Genomic DNA, 18618 nt, shown 5'->3' with positions numbered 1-18618 from the left:
ACCAACTTCAGACACACGCCCCCACATACAACTTCCTCCCATCCAGCATTGAGCTCTGTTCATGTCCTGCAAAGCTCACTTCAGAATTACATATTTATGTTTTCTGCTTATTCATTGTCTGTCCCTTCATCAAACAATCAGCCACACAGGGAGAGATTCAGTGCCTGTTTTTATTCTGTGCCTAGCCCATAGGAATTGTTCAATATCTCTATGGCAAAGGAATGAGCAAATCTCAAAAAAGAATGTTTTAAACAAGTCAGCAGTCAAGGATCAAAATGAGAAAAAAATTTAGGAGGGGGTAAAAGAACTTGGGAAGGAGAAAGAAATCATGAATTAGTTTACTGAAGAAACTGACACATATGTGAGCTTCTATGATGTCTGTAATTGTTATTACCCAAGGAAAAATTAAAACATGATAAAACACGAGGGCCCTAAATACTGTCTTCTACTGACTTCTCTTTCTGATCACTAACATTCAGCTGAGTTCCAAATGGGGAGTGAAATAAATGTGACTAATAAAATAATACTTATTTCTACTAAATCAAATCTGAAAGCCATCAACACCAATGAATCTGGTTTGTAATATTTTGCACAAGGAGACCTTTGTATTCCTAAAAGCAATTTTGACTTTGCAAAGTCCCTTCTCTCATCTCATTTAGACCCCATAAAATTCTGATGAGATAGGGCATATATGACTATTTTCACTTAGTAGATAAGGAAATTGAACCAACGAGAGGATAAGTGAATTTTGGACTTCCTAAATTCCATTGTCATGTTCTTTTTATTAGAATAAGAATTATTGGTTTATTTCATTTTGACAACAGGGCATAAACGTTGCAGTAAACTTAAAAATAAAGGGAAGTTGCTAGTATTAACTGCAGTTTAAAACCTTTTTATTTTAATGTCCTATTGGAATGTGGCTGGATAATCTACCGATGAGACTAAGGACTAGATTTAGTTCTCATAGGAAGCGGATGAAGAGAAAGACAGTTTCCTGAAAGGCTGATTTACTTGTGGAAATTGGAGCAGTTTCATTTGAGGCGACTATGAGTGATATTTTAATTCTCTTTTTAAAAAACTTAGACTGTGAAATCTTGAGGAATTTTTATAACTTTTAAGTGGCAAGACAACTGCTGAAAGACAGTCATAAGTTAAACATTTTAAAGGCTAGTCCTGCAAGTCGTGGAAATAAGACCGTCAGTGCTTATTTCATTCCTCCAAAAATGAAAATGAATACAGGATTAAAGGCAGAAAAATCCAACTATGTCTCAAGTATACTCTTCGTTTCGTAAGTCGGCTGGTCTAGAAACACATTTCCACAGGGCAAGTCACGAATGGGAAAATCCTTTGAGAAGACACTTGAGGTAAATGAATTTGACTTGTGAGCATTCAAACACAGAGTTTCTGTTTTGGGTGTGATTATTTTCAAACACAATAGTTAGTATATAATGTTGTGTATGTGTTAATAAAGTCTAAGTGGATAAATCAAGTGAATGTGGTGACATTTCTATCATTTATTAATTCATTTGATAAGTGTTTGTTGAGCACGGACTATGTGCCAGCCATGTTCTGTTTGCAGGGATGGGGGGAGGTGGGTGAAATCGGGGAGCAATGCAGTTACAATCCCCACCCTTGGCCTGTGCTCATCACAGCCACGTACTAAAATATATACAAAAAAAAATTACCGATTAAAAGCATTAAAAAAATACTATCTTTTTCTTCCTTTCTTTTCATTTTTATAAGAAACATCTGGAATAGGAAGAGATTCTCATGCTTGGGAAATCCTGTGTCTCTGTATATAGCAGAAGACATGATAAACAAATGCACGTCACAGGAAAAAGTTCTACCATTCCATGGAGATAAAAAACAGTTGAAAGGAAAACAAAAATTTTTAAAACAGGTTGTTTATTCAATAAATATTTATTATCTTACAAGTATATGCCAGGAACTTAGACTGGTGCTGGGAATAGTCTGAATCATATAGTTTCTCTTTATTTGTGTGTTTTTTCTTTCCCAATGAGCTGGATGTCCAACTAAACAAGGAATTATAATAAACTGTGATAACGGTTATGAAAGGGATTTTAAAGAGTGTTGTGAGAGACTAGAGTAGGTAACCTAACCAATCTGGAGAAGACTGAAATGACTGCCCAAGGGAAATGACTTACAGACAAAGGTCATCTAAAGAAAAGAAAGTGGAGGAAGGAGTGAACAGACAGGAAGATTGTTCTAAGCTGAGGCAACCACATGTGCTGAGTTAGAGAGGCCCTGCATTGACCGGGACTGCTGGGGCCCACTGAGATAGATCTTCACACAGGATTTTAAGAAGAGACAATTTGGTGGTAGCTCCAAATACAGGTGCAACTTCTGATATGCAAACAATGAATCATGGAACACTACATCAAAAACTAATGAAGCACTGTATGGTGACTAACATAACATAATAAAGCAGAAAAGAAAAGGCTCGGAGGATGCAAATCAATGATGCTATGTAGTCATAAACCAAGAAGGCAGTGTGTTTCTGGGAATGGACACAAAAGAGGGACCAGAGAAAGTGAAGGCACCTGTCAGGTCCAGCAGACTGAATTATGAATGATAGAGTGGGGTGACCAAACCATTCAGCTTGCTGCACCAACATCTACTTTCAAGTTGCTCGGAAGAGATAACAAATCCATGACTATGTTTGTCGGGAGAGTAACGCTCCAAAGAGCAGAACATAACCTTTGCGTATTAACTCCACACATGACTGAAATCATTCTTTGGCGTGTTACTCGCAAGACTAGATTATAGCACAGTTGCTCGCCGTGGACAAAACCCAGCCTAGTAGTTTTTACAGTTCCACAGCATTTCCAGATGACCGGTCTGGAAAGGTTTCGATTACTTTACCATCCAAAGGCACAGAGTTGGATCAAAAGGAAAAAAAATCCTATTACAGTGAATCAGTCAATGACGTAATTTACTACATCAATGGCGGGGGGAAAAAAAAGTGTTTTTTTATTTTACATCTCAAACTTGGTAAATGATGAATGAGTTTCACATACTGAACCCAAAGGCCATGAGAAGAGTGTTTCCAACATACTGGAAACAAATTATATGACAGAAGCAGGAAATGTTTTAAAAAACACATCAAAAATTATATTCCAATTACAGCATTCTCGGAATGAATGCTATAGGTCAGATTACATATTATATGTTACAGATTCCTATTTACAATCCCCGGTTTAGGCCCATTGAAAGTTTATAAAAATGATTTCCGTTTTAACTGCAGCATTTCTGGTACTTAATTTCAGTTGACTAATAAAACTTTTTGATAAAAAAGAAAACAACCTACCCAGTTGATTTCAATTTCCATGTTGTAAGAAAGCTAACATTTTTTGAGAGTTACTCTGTGTGAGTTGTTATGGTAAATGATTTGCATTAAAATAAAAACTAAGAACGATATTCCCTTGAGATAGACTTGGTCTTTTCAGAGAAAAAAGTTGCTTTGTGACTTGAAAATTGAAATTAAAAAATGTGTGATTAAAGAAACTATTATTGGCCTACATTTCAAAAATGAAGCTTTAAAAATGCATCTTGCAAAGCATAAAATTTTCTGGAGAAATCCACATAGGTGTAGTTGAGACCTGGCATAAACTTTTCTCAGTTGAAAAAACTGCTCTCCTTTCTTTAAACAGAGACTGGCAACTGAGACCTGTGGGCCAACTCCAGCTAGCACCAGCATATGTGTGGCCCACGTGCTAAGAATGGTTTTTGCATTTTTACATGGCTCAAAAAAAAAGAACAATAATACTTCATGACACATGAAAATTCCATGAAATTAACATTTCAGTGTCCAGAAATAAAGTTTTATTGGAACACAGCCATACTCATTTGTTTATATATTGTTAATGGTTGCTGTCACACTGTAACAACAGCGTTGAGTAGTTGTGACAAAGACCACAAGGTCCAAAAACTTCAGATATTTATTTTCTGGCCCTTTATTGGAAGTTTGCTGACCTCTGGTTTTAAGTATAAACAAGAGAGTTAAATATAACATCCAGATTTATATAGCTGGTGTTTGAAATTCTGACTCTGAGAGTCATCGAGGTATATCATTAGTCTTATTAAGTATTAAGCTCATGCATCCGTATTTGATTGGAGCATGATAATTAGATTTGACAGATACAGAGAATGGGTTTACAGCAATGGTTCTCAACTAGAAGTGATATTGTCCCCCAGGAGCCATTTGGCAATGACTAGAGATAGGTTTGGTTGTCGTAGTTAGTGGGATCTAGCAGCAGCAGGCCAAGAATGATGTTAAACATTCAACAGCCCCCATAACAAAGAATTATCTGGCCCAATATGTCAAGAATGCTGAGGGTGGGAAACCCCGGTCTTCCAGAGACTGAGGGTCCACTCTAATTTCTGGACTGCTCCTCGAATACAAACATATAACTACAACGTGGTGACATTAATTCATTCCTATTATCCATGCCATATTTACATTAATATTTATAAGAATGAGAAAGATAAATTTCTCCTTTTTTATGGGGATGCTTTTACGACTAACCATTACCCATCTGTACTGTAATAATTTTCAAAGCAAAATATTTTTATCTTCAACTCTAAGCTTAAATGAATAAATCTTTTTTTATCACTCAATTACTTAGCTTGATTTTCACGAAAATCTGACTATTCTAATTTCAGTTGCTTAAAAGATCTTTTTCTTAATTCTTTACAGCACAAGTGAAGTAAAATACCCTTCTTATGCCAAAGATATCTGTGATGCATGAAGCCAAGCGGAAGCTATAATGATAGATGGGGAGGGGGGTGATGAGAAGAGATAGGAAGAGGAGTCATAAGACCACTGTGATATAAATGCTAATAACGATTTAAAAGATTAAAAAAAAAAACAATGCAAAGGCTGACGAAATATTTGGATTTAGTAGATTTCAAGTGAAGGTAAATTTTTAAGATTGCACTAGAGGCTCTAATCAAATGACATTTACTTTCAAACTTGTATATCTCATCCCAATCCTGTGACTTGTTCACTCCCCAAATTGGAACAAATGGAATCGCTCTAGAAATTTTATTTTACAACTTTGAGTGGAGAGAGCCCCACTTACACATGAATAAATTGTTTCTTTTTGAAGACCATATTATTGTAAACGAGGCTACACATTTTCTAGAATTTCTGACATATCCTTTTATTTTTAAAGTATTTAAATTTGTAGCTAGGAGTTTGTGGAACGATCACCTTTACAAGTTAATATTCAAATATATATATTTTTAAAGATTTTATTTATTTATTTGTCAGAGAGAGATCACAAGTAGACGGAGAGGCAGGCAGAGAGAGAGAGAGAGAGGGAAGCAGGCTCCCCGCTGAACAGAGAGCCCGATGCGGGACTCGATCCCAGGACCCTGAGATCATGACCTGAGCTGAAGGCAGTGGCTTAACACACTGAGCCACCCAGGCGCCCTCAAATATTTTCTAAACTTGTAGAATTATTTCCCATCTTATCTTATTAAGCTACTACCACTCACTTACCTTTCTCAAAATCTTCCACTTTCACATACATGGAATAATATTTCTTGCTCATACACATACTCTTTCATATTTCACAACACTGTACCTTTTCGCCTGTGTCACCTTTGGGGCCATGCTCTCCAGCTTCTCCCTAAGGGGGGGAAAGTGATATGGTGAAATATATCGGTGACATTACACACAGTAGCTTTCATTACTTTGAGTTTGCTTTCATGTGCACTATATATCAAAATCTGTTGCAAATGTTCTACAGAGCTAACGTATTTTTACTTCAGCAGCTGCCTGATATCAAGTGGTCCAAATAAAATTTATTACAATGAACATAGCTGAGCAGTTTTAAACTATTCTATGATATCAACAGAAAGCAATACTTTCTCTGATTCCAACAGCTCATTCTGGCACCGAAAGCCTCCTTAACATTATTTCTTTTCTCCTGAAGAAAGCCTTTTCCTGACCATTCCCTCAATATGCCACTTGCCTCAGCACCTCCCTGTCCATCCTTCCCGCCCTTCCTGCCCCCCTGAGTTCCTGCCCTCCCCTTTCCCTCCTCTCTGTGTAAATCCTACTATGTCTTCAAGTTCAGCTCAAATCAAATCTCCAGGGCTTAGAAGTGCATGATACAGCCCTCAAAACTGAGGGTGGAAGATTAATTTGTCTGCACCTAAGTGTTTTGCATCTGTGCATTGAACACCCTGTATTTTATTTGAACGCTCTCTCTTTTTTAATTATGATAAAAGAAACTGGAGAGTTTATGCTTTCTGGGTTATTTTTTAGATTTCCTGTGCTTATTCCCTCCCTGACATCCCCTTTCTACAACAAAGCAAAGCGTTAGAAAAAAAAAAAGTCATTCGCTCATTATCCATGCTTTGATTCCTTCAATGCTGAATTGTTTCATTTAAGTCTTGCAGCATGTTATAGTGGAAACATCATGGACCTTGGCGCCGGACAGACTGAGCCCAGCTCCAGCACCTACTGGGCGGATGAAATCCCCCCTACATCACGTTTCGCATGTGTAACAGAAGGGGAAGAATGCTTTATGGGTTTATAAGAAATAAACACTATGCTTGTGCAACACAACTAGGCCAGTTTCTGATGCAGCATAAACTGTTAATGATAGCCGTTAGCGGTAACAATGCCTTATTGTTCATAGATTCCCTAAGCTGGAAGGCCCTTCTTCTGTTTAGCTTCCTAAGAGGTCAATTCAGCATTTAAAAATTTCCTTTACATAAGACATCAAGTACTGATGATGGTTTCCGTGGAAGAAGGCAAAGATGTAGGAGAGAGACTTCTACTTTTTTCTGTTTCCTTTTCTTGTTTCAGATAAAGAAGCAGCTAACCTGCTCAGGAGTTTGTCTGTGGCGGGGGACACACCACAGCAGCCCGGCAGCCTGAGTTGCTCTCTCTGATGAGTCCCTGGGATGGTGCTGGCCCTGCTCCTTTCCCCTCCTTAATTTCTACACAAAAGAGTGACCTGATGACTAATTAATTTCAAGTTAATTACAAAGAATTGGTCGGAAGCCAAATACATGTACCGATAGTCTCTTAAGAGGAACCTTTCACAGGCAGCCTATTAGCATACTTTTAAAAAGATTGCTTGGAAATCCCTTTATTAAAAAAACAAAACAGACACAACAGACTTTCTTATGAAGAGGACTGACTCAGAGTGGTCACGAGGTGAAGGGCTGGACTAGCCTTTCCCTCTGCTTTGCTCTCCCTCCATTTAAATAAGTATCTTTAATTTTTGCTTCATAGTGCTGAAAAATACACTTACATTCAAGAAGTGTGCTGGATCTTTAGGGGTACTTCTTTTAGGATTAGAAGTGATGATACTACTTTATCAGAATGTTCAGATCACTTCTGAAGAGCATGATGTAATGTTTTGGAGCTTCCTACATAGGCAGCACATGTCTCAAGCATTATCAAAGTAAACAGCATGAGAACCAGGAAAATTAGCACCATGATATGTAATGAGAGTCTAAAAATAATCAGGATGCCCCAAAAGTATTCAGGAAGGACGTCTGTGAGAAATTTAACATATGGTACTCCGCCTCCTTTTGTGTTTCTTTTTGCTTTTTTATAAGAATTCTTTGTGGGGCAATTTCCAGTGTCTTTGTTACAGGTAAACATCTGTATTTCTTTAACTTAGTGACCTAGGAAGCAGTAAGGAGAGATACAGATGCTTAGAAAAGCATTGGAGTGGCATTAGAAAGTAGGTAAAAATAAGTTTTTCAGGCCTAGGGATTTCTGAATACCATTTAGAAGCTTGACATAGAATGTTCAAATTTGTTCCCTTTCCCTCCATTTCTTTAAACCTTTTAATCTAAACCTCTGTCCATACATAAGAATTACACTATTTTCTCCTGTTAATTAACAGTTTCACAAGCACAGTGGTTGTTGTATCTCTCTGTATCTATGGATCTGTGGATCTATCTGTGGATCTATCTATGAATCTACGGCTAGCTAGTCATCCATACTTCTATACAGTTAGGTTTGATATCTCTTTGGTGGAGGGGGGGATTACAGGCAGAATCATTCTTACCTTTTCGCCTTGATCTCCAGGTTCTCCCTGAGCAAAAGAACAAAGATTGAGAGACACATTAAATTCTAAAACACCCAATTAAACACCACCTAACAAAATCAGATACTGACCATAATAAGTCAATTATATGCGACACTTTCTATTTTGCCAACATAGAATTGCTATATTGAAAATAAATTGCAAGATGAGTTTCCTGAAGAATTGGGCATGGATATTAATATCAAATGTGATCTTAATTCTTTGATTTTAAAAGATGAAAGAAAGGTATTTAAGATTATCATCCAGAAACCATTTGGGGGGCATTAAGAGCAATGTGGTACCAATTCAATGTCTTGAGCAACTTCTTAGTTTTCAAGGTTTTATTCCTCCCAAACTCAGAATCAGTAAGGTGAACTAGCACATCCTTTCATGGTCTTTTATTCAAAGCAGCCCCAAGCGTATGGATTATTTTAGGGGCCTAGAGTCTGTGTAGTTCCCCCATCGGTCTTCTTCAAACATGATGGTGAACACAGGCCTGACTTTGGTCCCCTTAAGAGTGTCATGACTCTCTTCAGCCTGCTGATAACCTGCATGTTCCAAGTCAGGTATATTTTGGGCAACACTGGTACCTTCAGGAAAGAGATCAGAATGGGGCAGAGTCAACATGAGTTTAGGAGAATGTCTTTATTCAAAATGATGACTGGGACAGTATGAGGACTAAAATGGCAAAACTATGCTTTGAAGAGAATCCTTATTTTCACTTTACCTAGGAAGGCACAGGCAATGGAGTGGGAGAACTCTAAAGTAAATCATGCACATCATGATAATATTCCTCTTATGAAAAGCATCAGTAAGTGTTGCCATAAGATCAGGCTGCTTAAAAAAATTGACTCAAGATGATTATTGTGTTTTTTAAAATTAGAAATCCCTCAAAATCAGTTTGGAGCCAAGACTCTTTTCAGTTGCTGGGACTCAGTCTGACCCTTTGGCTTTCTGAATTTCAAGCCACCTTTCAGTGCTCAACATCCATCCTGATGGTTGCTAGGCAACAGAAGACTAGCACTGAGAACATGCATTAAGCATTAACTCTTATCATTTGGCTTTTTAGCATGGAGCAAGGGAGGGGGAAAAGACAGGAGAATGGCCGTGGTCCCAGAAGGAATATTTTCTTTCCTCTCCTGCAGGACAAAGGACAGGTCTATAAATTTTAGGTCTGTCCTAGGCGCCTGTCAATAGCAATATGATCTGTAAAATCAGCTGACAAGGCATCTGTGGGTACAGACATACACCCGCACAGCTGACGGGATTAGACATTAGTTATGTACTTCAAGGGATATTCACTCATCAAAGGATTTGGGATTTGTCTGCCTGCTTGGTTTAAACTGTCCCCAATCTTTTTATATTTAACAGATTCATTTGTTCTTCAAAAAAAGAAAAGAAAAGAAAATCTGCAACCTCCCCTAAACCTCATTACAAGTTTTCCCTATTTAGTAATTCAGACCATATCCGTTTTCAAATTTTAAACATGCCACATCTCGGGCCACTTGGCTGGCTCAGCAAGTAGAGTGTACCACTCTTCATCTAGGGATTGTGAGTTTGAGCCCCGTATTGGGTGTAGACATTACTTTAAGAAAGTAAACATCTTAAAAAAAACAACAAAACATGTCACATTCTTTATTCTGCTCTTCGCCTTATTGACTGGTTATATTCTGTATGTGCTGGAGGTGACCAAATACTGCAGAAAGACCACAGTGGCACCGTGAAAGTCATCTTTAGTAAATCTTGTGAATTTTATGCATATTTCGGGCAGTATTAACATGGCCTACGATTTAATATGTTTATTAAGTGGCAAAATGACAAGACTCATATTTGAAATACGGGCTTTTTTTCAGGTTATTGAAATATCCCAGAATAAAGATTTTGACAATTGTATCTTATTTGCTTTTTTGCATTTGTAATGCTAATGAGAATCATACACATAATTTAGTCATTAGTCACAAACTGCTACTCGGCAGCACGTTATACTATTAACAAATATTCCATCCAAGTAACACCAGTGGGATATAAAAAACTGTTACAGCTTACAATTTCATGAAAACTCATATCTCAAATGATTCTGCTTGGTTTCACTTGTACTAACCTTTGGCCCTGGTATTCCATTTTGTCCTACTGCTCCAGGCAACCCGGGATCACCCTCATGAAAAAAATAGACACCATTAAATAAAATACATAAAATCTACACATTATATAGATCATTAGAGGATACAGCTGTCCAATAATGATCTGGAAGTAGAAAAATAAGTGTCTACTAGTATAAATACAAATTAGCTTATTTGGTCCAAAATTCTATGTACTTGGGCCCAAGGATAAACAGGGTTAATTTCCTTTGCTCAGTCTTTTCTCCGTTAAGAAAGCTGAAGCAACTTACCGACAGAAATGAGTATCTAGCATGGTGCTGGGTACCTTGTAGGCAATAAATAAATATCTGTGGAATGAGTTAAAGACACCTGAAAACACAAGCTCTCTCGATGGAGAACTTGCAAATGGTTCATCAGCTCAGGAAAATAAGGACCAAATCATTACATTTATGAGACTTAATCAAATGAGCATTTCTAAATCTATAACTTAAAGAACACACACATCTTTGAACACCAACAAAATTAGACACATTTGACACAAAAGTCAAAAGTCAAAATGGCTTTGGTTTCTCTTCTCAATTTCACTGCAAAAATAATTAGAATAAGACATCAGAGCTGTGGCTCTCATTGTCCTATTGAGTGATAAGCATTTGGGAGAAAGATGATGGTTACTAGGTCAGAAAAATTTCTCATCTCAGAAAGAAGAGACTGTGTAACAGTTTTCCTAGGCTCTGAACCAGCAGTTGTTTTCCAAAAATGAGAAGTCATGAAGTGCCCAGCAGCAAGGATAAGATATTGTGACTCTTGATTCTCCCATGTGGCTCCAAGTCATATCAAATAGAATTCCATTTCATTTAAGAACTTTCCCAAAGCCCTTTACAGTGTGCACCAATGATGAGACAGCTTTCTTCTTTCCAGTGAGGGTAGTAAAGTTATTAGTTGATTTAAAAAAAACCCAAACTTTATTTTAGAGCAGTTTTAGGTTCGCAGCAAACTTAGTTGATTTTTTTTTTAAAGATTTTATTTATTTATTTGACAGAGACGCAGAGAGAGAGACAGAACACAAGCAGGGGGAGGGGCAGAGGGAGAAGCCGGCTTCCTGTTGAGCAGGGAGCCCAATGCAGAGCTCAATCCCAAAACCTTGAGATCACCACCTTAGCCAAAGACAGACACTTAACGACTGAGCCACCCAGGCGCCCAACTTAGTTGATTTTTAAGCACGTTTTCTAAGTCCCCTACAGGGCAGAGATTGCACTTCAATATTTGTACTCTCAGCTTAAAAAAATGCACATTAATAATGATAACTACCATTTTTAAATGCCAGGAACTTTACATTCATCAATTCATTTAATTCTCACCAATTTCTATGAGGTAAGTACTACCTTTATCTCTATTTAACAGATGAAGAAATTAAGGCACAGAGGGCTTCAGCAACTTTTCTAGACTTACACAACTCTAGCCAAGATTTGAACTCTCATGATCTAACTTAAGAGGTTGTGCTCTTAACAGTACGATGCATTCCAGAATGAATGAAAGCATCTAAATACTGGGAGAGAATACATGGGAGTATTTACATCCTCATTATCCTTTGGTTTATACTCCTCACTTATACATGACCTTTCGGGGCGCCTGGGTGGCTCAGTGGGAGACCTCTGCCTACGGTTCGGGTCATGATCCCAGGGTCCTAGGATGGAGCCCCATCAGGCTCTCTGCCCAGCGGGAAGCCTGCTTCCCCCTCTCTCTCTGCCTGCCTCTCTGCCTACTTGTGATCTCTGTCTGTCAAGTGAGTAAATAAAATTTTTAAAAGAAAAAAAAGTGACCTTTCAGAATGTATAGAAACCTGAATTAGTTACAGCTTATATAAAGATGATTTATATCTTTATATAAATCCAGGTAAACTAAGAATAGGAAGCTTATGTTACCCTTCCACAAAAGCAAAAAATATTTTACTACTATACTGGATTATATTAATTTCCTGGAAGAAATTCTGCTTTGTAAATAAAGTTACACTATAATTGTAACTCTTGCACTTTCCGTGGATAAATGACAAAAATGCTGACAGAAGAGCAATGGCCATTATAGGAAATTTTTGATTGGCCACTTGCACATCACAAAGAGTAAGAACTCAGAAATATAATATATCCCAAAAAAGGACTGTCATTTACTCAGCAACAGAAGAGCTATCAGGTCTGCTTTCTTCAAAGAATCCACAACAGGATGCACTAATATCATAACTCATGGTTTAATGCAAACAAGAGATGCTGCCAGGAAACAATATGTACTTTGTTTAGACTTTCAAAGAATAACCATGGTAGCCAGAATAATAATAAAAAATAGTTAAGCCCCTGGAACTGAACAAAGTACATGCTGAGATTTTGAAGCAAGGAAGAGAGACGTTATTTAGGTATCTGGTTAACATCCTCCTTAATATATGAACACCGAGGGACTAAAACGTGATCCCGTTTTAAAATTTTTATATACTGTTAAAATAATCTTTTAACATAATACAAAACAAAAAATGCACCTAGGATTCTATCACCCTTTAATAATAGTTTTCTTTTTGTCCTGTTTCCTTCTAGTTTTTTAATTTATACTTACATGTTTTCAAGCAATTGCAAGCTTATTACATAGTTTGACATTCTGATTTCTTATTATTTGATACTATTGATATTTGATACTAATACCTAGTATTTGTTTTCACATGGTATTCATGATTGTCTTGTGAATAGTTTATCATCTATCAAAGTCCGGTATGATCATATGTTTAGTCTGTCCCAAACACTTGAACACTTGGTTGTTGCCAGTCTCTGCTATTAAAGATAAACTAAAACACCCACCTCTGTAAATATTTCTAAATTTTCTTCCAAAGGATTCAAGTTTTATCTGCTTCAATAGGTCCCCACTCTGGGTTACTTTTTCACAACTTCATCGGCATTGGATATCACAATTTTAATTATTTGGGGGTAATATTACTAAGCACAAATGAGAGTTTACTGTTGCCCAGTTTTACATTTATCACTTGTAAGGTTACATTTTTGTATATTTGTGTTTATCATTTCAATAGGTATCTCACAAAATTTTAAAGCTAAAAGTGAATAAAGCTGTTTCTTGAATGAAACAAAGGAAGATAAAAAGAAATATGAGAAATTGACTCACAGCATTTTACCTTTCTAATAAGTTTTATCAAGAAGAATATACTCAGGGGCACCTGGGTGGCTCAGTGGGTTAAAGCCTCTGCCTTCAGCTTAGGTCATGATCTTAGGGTCCTGGAATCGAGCCCCACATTGGGCTCTCTGCTCAGCAGGAGCCTGCTTCCCCCTCTCTCTCTGCCTGCCTCTCTGCCTACTCGTGATCTCTGTCAAATAAATAAATAAAATCTTAAAAAAGAAGAAGAAGAATATATTCAAACTTAGATTAGGAGGCTATGGAGCATTCTGCTACTATCCAACCTTAGTTGTGGGAAGGAATCAGGAAAGGTGTGGGAAAGGAATGTTAAGGATGAAATGCTGTGTAACTCTGAGCTCCAAGTCCAAGATGTGGGATTCTGGAAGGCATCAATTCATTCAACTAACATTTAGTGAGAATTTTCTACCTGTTCTACTCTAGACTGCATGTTTCGTGGGATATAAAGATGAAATATGTATGACAGGCACCTGTGACCAAAGAGCTGACTTTTGAGCCAGAAAAAAACAATACGTACAAAAATAACTTAAAAGGACATCTAATTAAGGTCAGAGAATTTTTTGCTTTGAATGAAGTTTTCTTGTATTTCATGAAATAAAGAGACACAAATCAAAAGGAATGAATGAAGAAGAATGAACCATATGTCATGTAGTGTATTGATATTTTCTGGTGTATGAGTGTAAAATACTATGAGTCCCCTTCAAATAAAGTGACAATATTACATTACTACATAATGTATTAAAATATACATATGAAAAAAATTAGAAAAGTATAAACAAAAAAATGACAGGTTTCTAATGTGTAGAGAGTTAGTTTCCTATTTGTTATAGAATCTGTCCATCAATTTCTGATTGCATTTCACAAGTACTGAAGGATATTCCAAAGATAGTAATAATGAAAAACAACAGCTAACTTAAGATTTAGATTGATAAGGTTTTCTCTCTAATAGTTTAAATTCTAAAGCATTCCCTATTACTCACAAACGATGATGTGCGTATTTAAGCTAAAAATAAGTTAGACTGGCTTTTAGGAAACGGTCTTGCTATTTTCTTTTCTTTTTTCCTTCCTTCCCTCCCTCAAACCAAACACTCTTTAGCTCTTTCCAACTCTAATATAAGACATCACTCAAGATTTTTACAATGGTTTCAGGTACCACTAACGCTAATCTGGGGCAACCTGAAAGAATGCTGAAAGAGAGGAAGGAGTGTGGTTGTCTTACGAAATTGACTGCCAAAGGGAAATAGGTCCTTGAGAGGTAATATCACTTGCCTGAGGGCAACTGTTTTCTATTCTGACAATGCGAATTTACAATGAGTTGGAGCTTAAAAATTTAGCATCATATAATTTACATTCACTTGTCAAAACCGATTTTGTTTAAGGGTTGCATTTTCAAAAAGAACTCATCCAAACAGAAGAGGGAATTAGCTACAAGGAAGATGAACCATCAGTGGATGGAAAGAGTGATATTGAGCAGAATACAGTGTTGGTCTCCCTCCCACCCCACCTTGGGCTTTTCAACTCTTCCTTAGGTTTATTTATTTTTATTTTTCAAATTTTTTACTTGAGTATAATTGACACCCAATGTCACATTAGTTTCAGATGGACAGCATAGTGATTCCACTTCCCTATACATTACTCTATGGTTAGCACGAGCGTAGCTACCACCTGTCACTATGTGTTGTTTTAACATCACTGACTATATTCTCTACGCTGTGAACATGGTATTAGTCTTAAGGTTGCTCTCCTGCCTCTGGAGTTGGGGGTTGGTACACTCACGTAATAAAATAAAGACTAATGGTCACTGACACCTAAATGAAACACTGAGTGTACTTTTTCTCCTGCCAGATCTCAGTGACTTGCAGGGTAAGCAGGACTGGCTTTTAGATGCCTTCTGCAGGCAGCCATAGTGGGGAGTGTGTGTCCTTTCATGAGACTTGGGGACCTCGGCGGCTTTAGAAGCAGTTGGGTAAGTAACACCTGGTAGAGGAAGATTCATTGGAAGCACTGAGCGAGGCACCCAACAGGGACTTCTGGGAACAAATGTTTGGGAAAAAGTCAAGAAAATGGGGTTTCTGCTCTCCATTCCTATTTATTCTTTCCAGTTTACATGTATAGTTTAGTTTTCTACTCTGGTTTCCTGATGGCAAATGAATATGAACACAAAATGCACAAAAAGACCTACGTATTTTGAAATTTATAGGAATGTAGCATTGTATAACACAATAAAACAAAATCAAATCTTAGCCCCGTCCTATAAGTGCTATTAATGTTTTGAAAAAAGTCATTTGTCTTTTTGCACACCTCTCAGCCTTGCCTCAAATGTCCCCTTACTACAGGGGTTGACTGGATACCTCACTACCTCCTTTGCCCACTATCTTACTTAATTTTCTCTATTGCACTAACTGCCACGTAACGTATGCTTTTTTTGGTTTCAAATCTGTCTCTCCTACTAGGAATGCCAGATTTGAGAAATCAAGATACAGAACAACTACTTACATTTTAATTTCAAATATACAACACTATTTTAAAGTTACATATATCTTAAAAATTGAATGGGACAGAAGTTTAATTTGGCATCCTGTATATTATCTGGTGACCTTATTTCCCACCTCTACCCTCTCACCACACGAGAATATGTGTTCTGTCTATTTTGATCCCTCCTCATTCCACATTGCCTAGAAACTATATCTTACACAAAATAATTGTTCAGTTACATATATGATGGAGAAATGAATGAATACAGGAGAAGCCTAAACATTAAGACCACATGAAGATATAAAGCTCTTATAGGCCTGGTGAGAGACAGACAGTGCAAGACTTCTCTTCTGGGAAACTGAAAAACCTGTATGGGTGTTGGTAAGAGATGGTTCATCTCAACTACAGCACGCCAGCCCTTGGTGGGAAAAGAGAAGGGGAATCAGGAAAAAGATGGGAGAGGTATTAAGCCAGTAGTGATACCTACAAGTCACATAGGTCAGTGTGGAACATTCGAGCTGAGGAACAGAGGATAAGCTCAAGGTAAGTGAAGGGCAGAGTACGATGGGCGGAGGAGTCCCACGAGGGGCAAGATGCCTTGAATGAGCAGAACTTTCATGGCTTCCAAGGGGCTCACTCCCCTGAGCCCCACCGGAACTCTCAGGGAAGGATGGCTGAGAGCACTAAAGCCTGCTCTAGTTGTGTCTGTAGGTACAGAAACTGGGGCCTTCTACGTATTTCCCTATATCCTTCCATCTGCTCTTTCCTGCACCCCAACTGCCTCGGGGGGTGGGTGGCAAGCAGGAGGTGGGGCAGTGCTGGGTATATTAATTATTGTGTCATCTAAAGTTCCCACAAGACCCTTTCAGAGCATACACATACCGTCATTTACCTGACGAACTCACCCTAACATCTGCTCTTCCCTAAGAAGAAGCACTCACAGAATAGTGAATTATTTTAGGTGAAAGGACCCAAGCCAGTTATTCTTAACAGACAAAGAAGCACATTCAGAGAATAACGTTCCAGAGGGAAATACCTACAAAGAGCAGATGTAAGATCAGAGCCCAGGCCTTCCAATTCCCCATCTTGTGTGCCTTCTATTTGAGCAACTCATGTCTAAAAGAAACCTCATTCACTTTTATTATGCTTCTTTCCTGTTTAACTTGAGCATGAAAGAGGAAAGTGGCTTCAGGAAGCCTCCAGTCTAATCTCAGGTTTTCCACCTCTGGTCTTGTGACATAGAGCAAATCGCTCAAGTTTCTATGGGGCTCAGTTTTCCTTCTCTGAAGTGTGTGAGTAGATTAAATGCTTGCCTTCTCTTCACTCTAAAGGACTAAGATGTAGTTTTATTATTATTTTAAGTAGGAACTTAGAAAATTTCATTCAACTCACGATACCTATATAATATTATTATTATTATTATTATTTGTTGCTGTTGCTGGACTCAAGATGTCACCTGGTGATTTCCTTATTCCTCAGACACTGATTATACTCGGCTCAGAGCCCAATTTCACAGGTGAAGGAAGTATCGAGTCCAGGGCTCCCCAGACCCTTCTGCTGGGGTTCATCGTGGTTTTGTCCCAGACCAGTTCAGATGGGTCAGTCAGTTCTCTTCACCAATTGCCTCCAAAACCCCACTCTTCCCAGGCCTTTTGTGAATTCAGGATATGGTGTTCCTGGGACGGTCTCACATCACAGAGCAGGCAGCTTTCCTCACTTGCTGGCTTCCACCCTGACTTTCTCTCTCCTCCCGTCTCTCCTACACCACCCTGGGCATTCAGCTTTACTCTCTCTTACGTAAAGCAATTTAGTAGTTTCTAAAAGGCTTCTGCTTGCGTGCCCAGTCTCCAATTCTTTTCTACCTCCTTGCCTACAGGCAGAGGAGTCTTTGTAATTTGGCGAAAGAAAAACCAGAAAACCTGGGCAGTTGGGTTTGGTTCTATGTCAGAGAAATCTGGCGTTCTGTAGAAGGCTCTGTCTTGTTTATCTAATCAGCAAAATCCCTCCCTAAAATTAGAATCTCTGTCCATACCGGTAATACGAATGCTAATGAGTAGAAAGTTGATAGGTCTATCAGCCAGGAGCCTAATAAAAACATTCTGTTTCAGATAATCTACTGAAATGGGTCTTAAACTGATTAAAGTAATAACTAAACTGAATCTAGTAATCAAACCTTCATTATTCATTTTTTTAAAGTACAAATGTTTAAAAATGTAAAATAAGTAAACATAGCAGTTTTATCAATAATATTATGGCATGGACTCTCTCAGAAATACGCCTGCGAATTATGACTGCTTATTTCAGTTTTTGTTCTGCTAAGAAATGTAACAGAAATGTACAAAATATAATTTGAACAAAGAAATTCAAATACAAAAAGATAGCTAAGAATTTAGTGGTCACAGGAAATAGCTAAATTGCATTAATTTGGGCAAAATTTACATTAATGAGAATTATGTGCCTTGAGTACACCCCTAATCTTTGAAGGTCTGTGTAGAAGTCCACATGGATGACGCCACATTCCACCCCATAGTGCTAATATCCTCTCTTCCTCTTCCCAACCCTCATCCTCTTCTTCACCAGGAAGGGCCTTGGAGGCTGCGTGTGAACCTCACAGCCTGCAAGCTTTGCCCACAGCTCCCCACCCAGAGCGGTTCCAAGGTTACCAACAGGTTTAGGGGTGCCTACACCAGCTGTGGGGTTGTTCACGGGACTATGGACCTGAAGAAGAGGCCAATACAAGCACTAGAAGCAGAATCAGGACACGTGAGGCAGAAATTCTTGGG

At 38.0% G+C, this 18618-nt stretch overlaps 1 protein-coding gene across 1 annotated transcript in view; it reads right to left on the bottom strand.

Annotated features, from left to right (window-relative positions):
- COL25A1 (collagen type XXV alpha 1 chain) overlaps positions 1-18618 on the bottom strand; it is a 473496-nt gene that overhangs the window by 75651 nt on the left and 379227 nt on the right. The window contains exons 13-15 of the mRNA XM_059171218.1: positions 10180-10233; positions 8061-8087; positions 5610-5654 (exon numbers count right to left, since the gene is read on the bottom strand). Coding sequence (XP_059027201.1) covers positions 5610-5654; positions 8061-8087; positions 10180-10233 — 126 coding nt within the window. The remainder of the gene's footprint in view (positions 1-5609; positions 5655-8060; positions 8088-10179; positions 10234-18618) is intronic.

Source organism: Mustela lutreola, chromosome 1 (genome assembly GCF_030435805.1).
Source record: "Mustela lutreola isolate mMusLut2 chromosome 1, mMusLut2.pri, whole genome shotgun sequence".
In the NCBI taxonomy this organism is placed as follows: domain Eukaryota; kingdom Metazoa; phylum Chordata; class Mammalia; order Carnivora; family Mustelidae; genus Mustela; species Mustela lutreola.
This window is presented reverse-complemented; position numbering and strand designations above follow the sequence as displayed.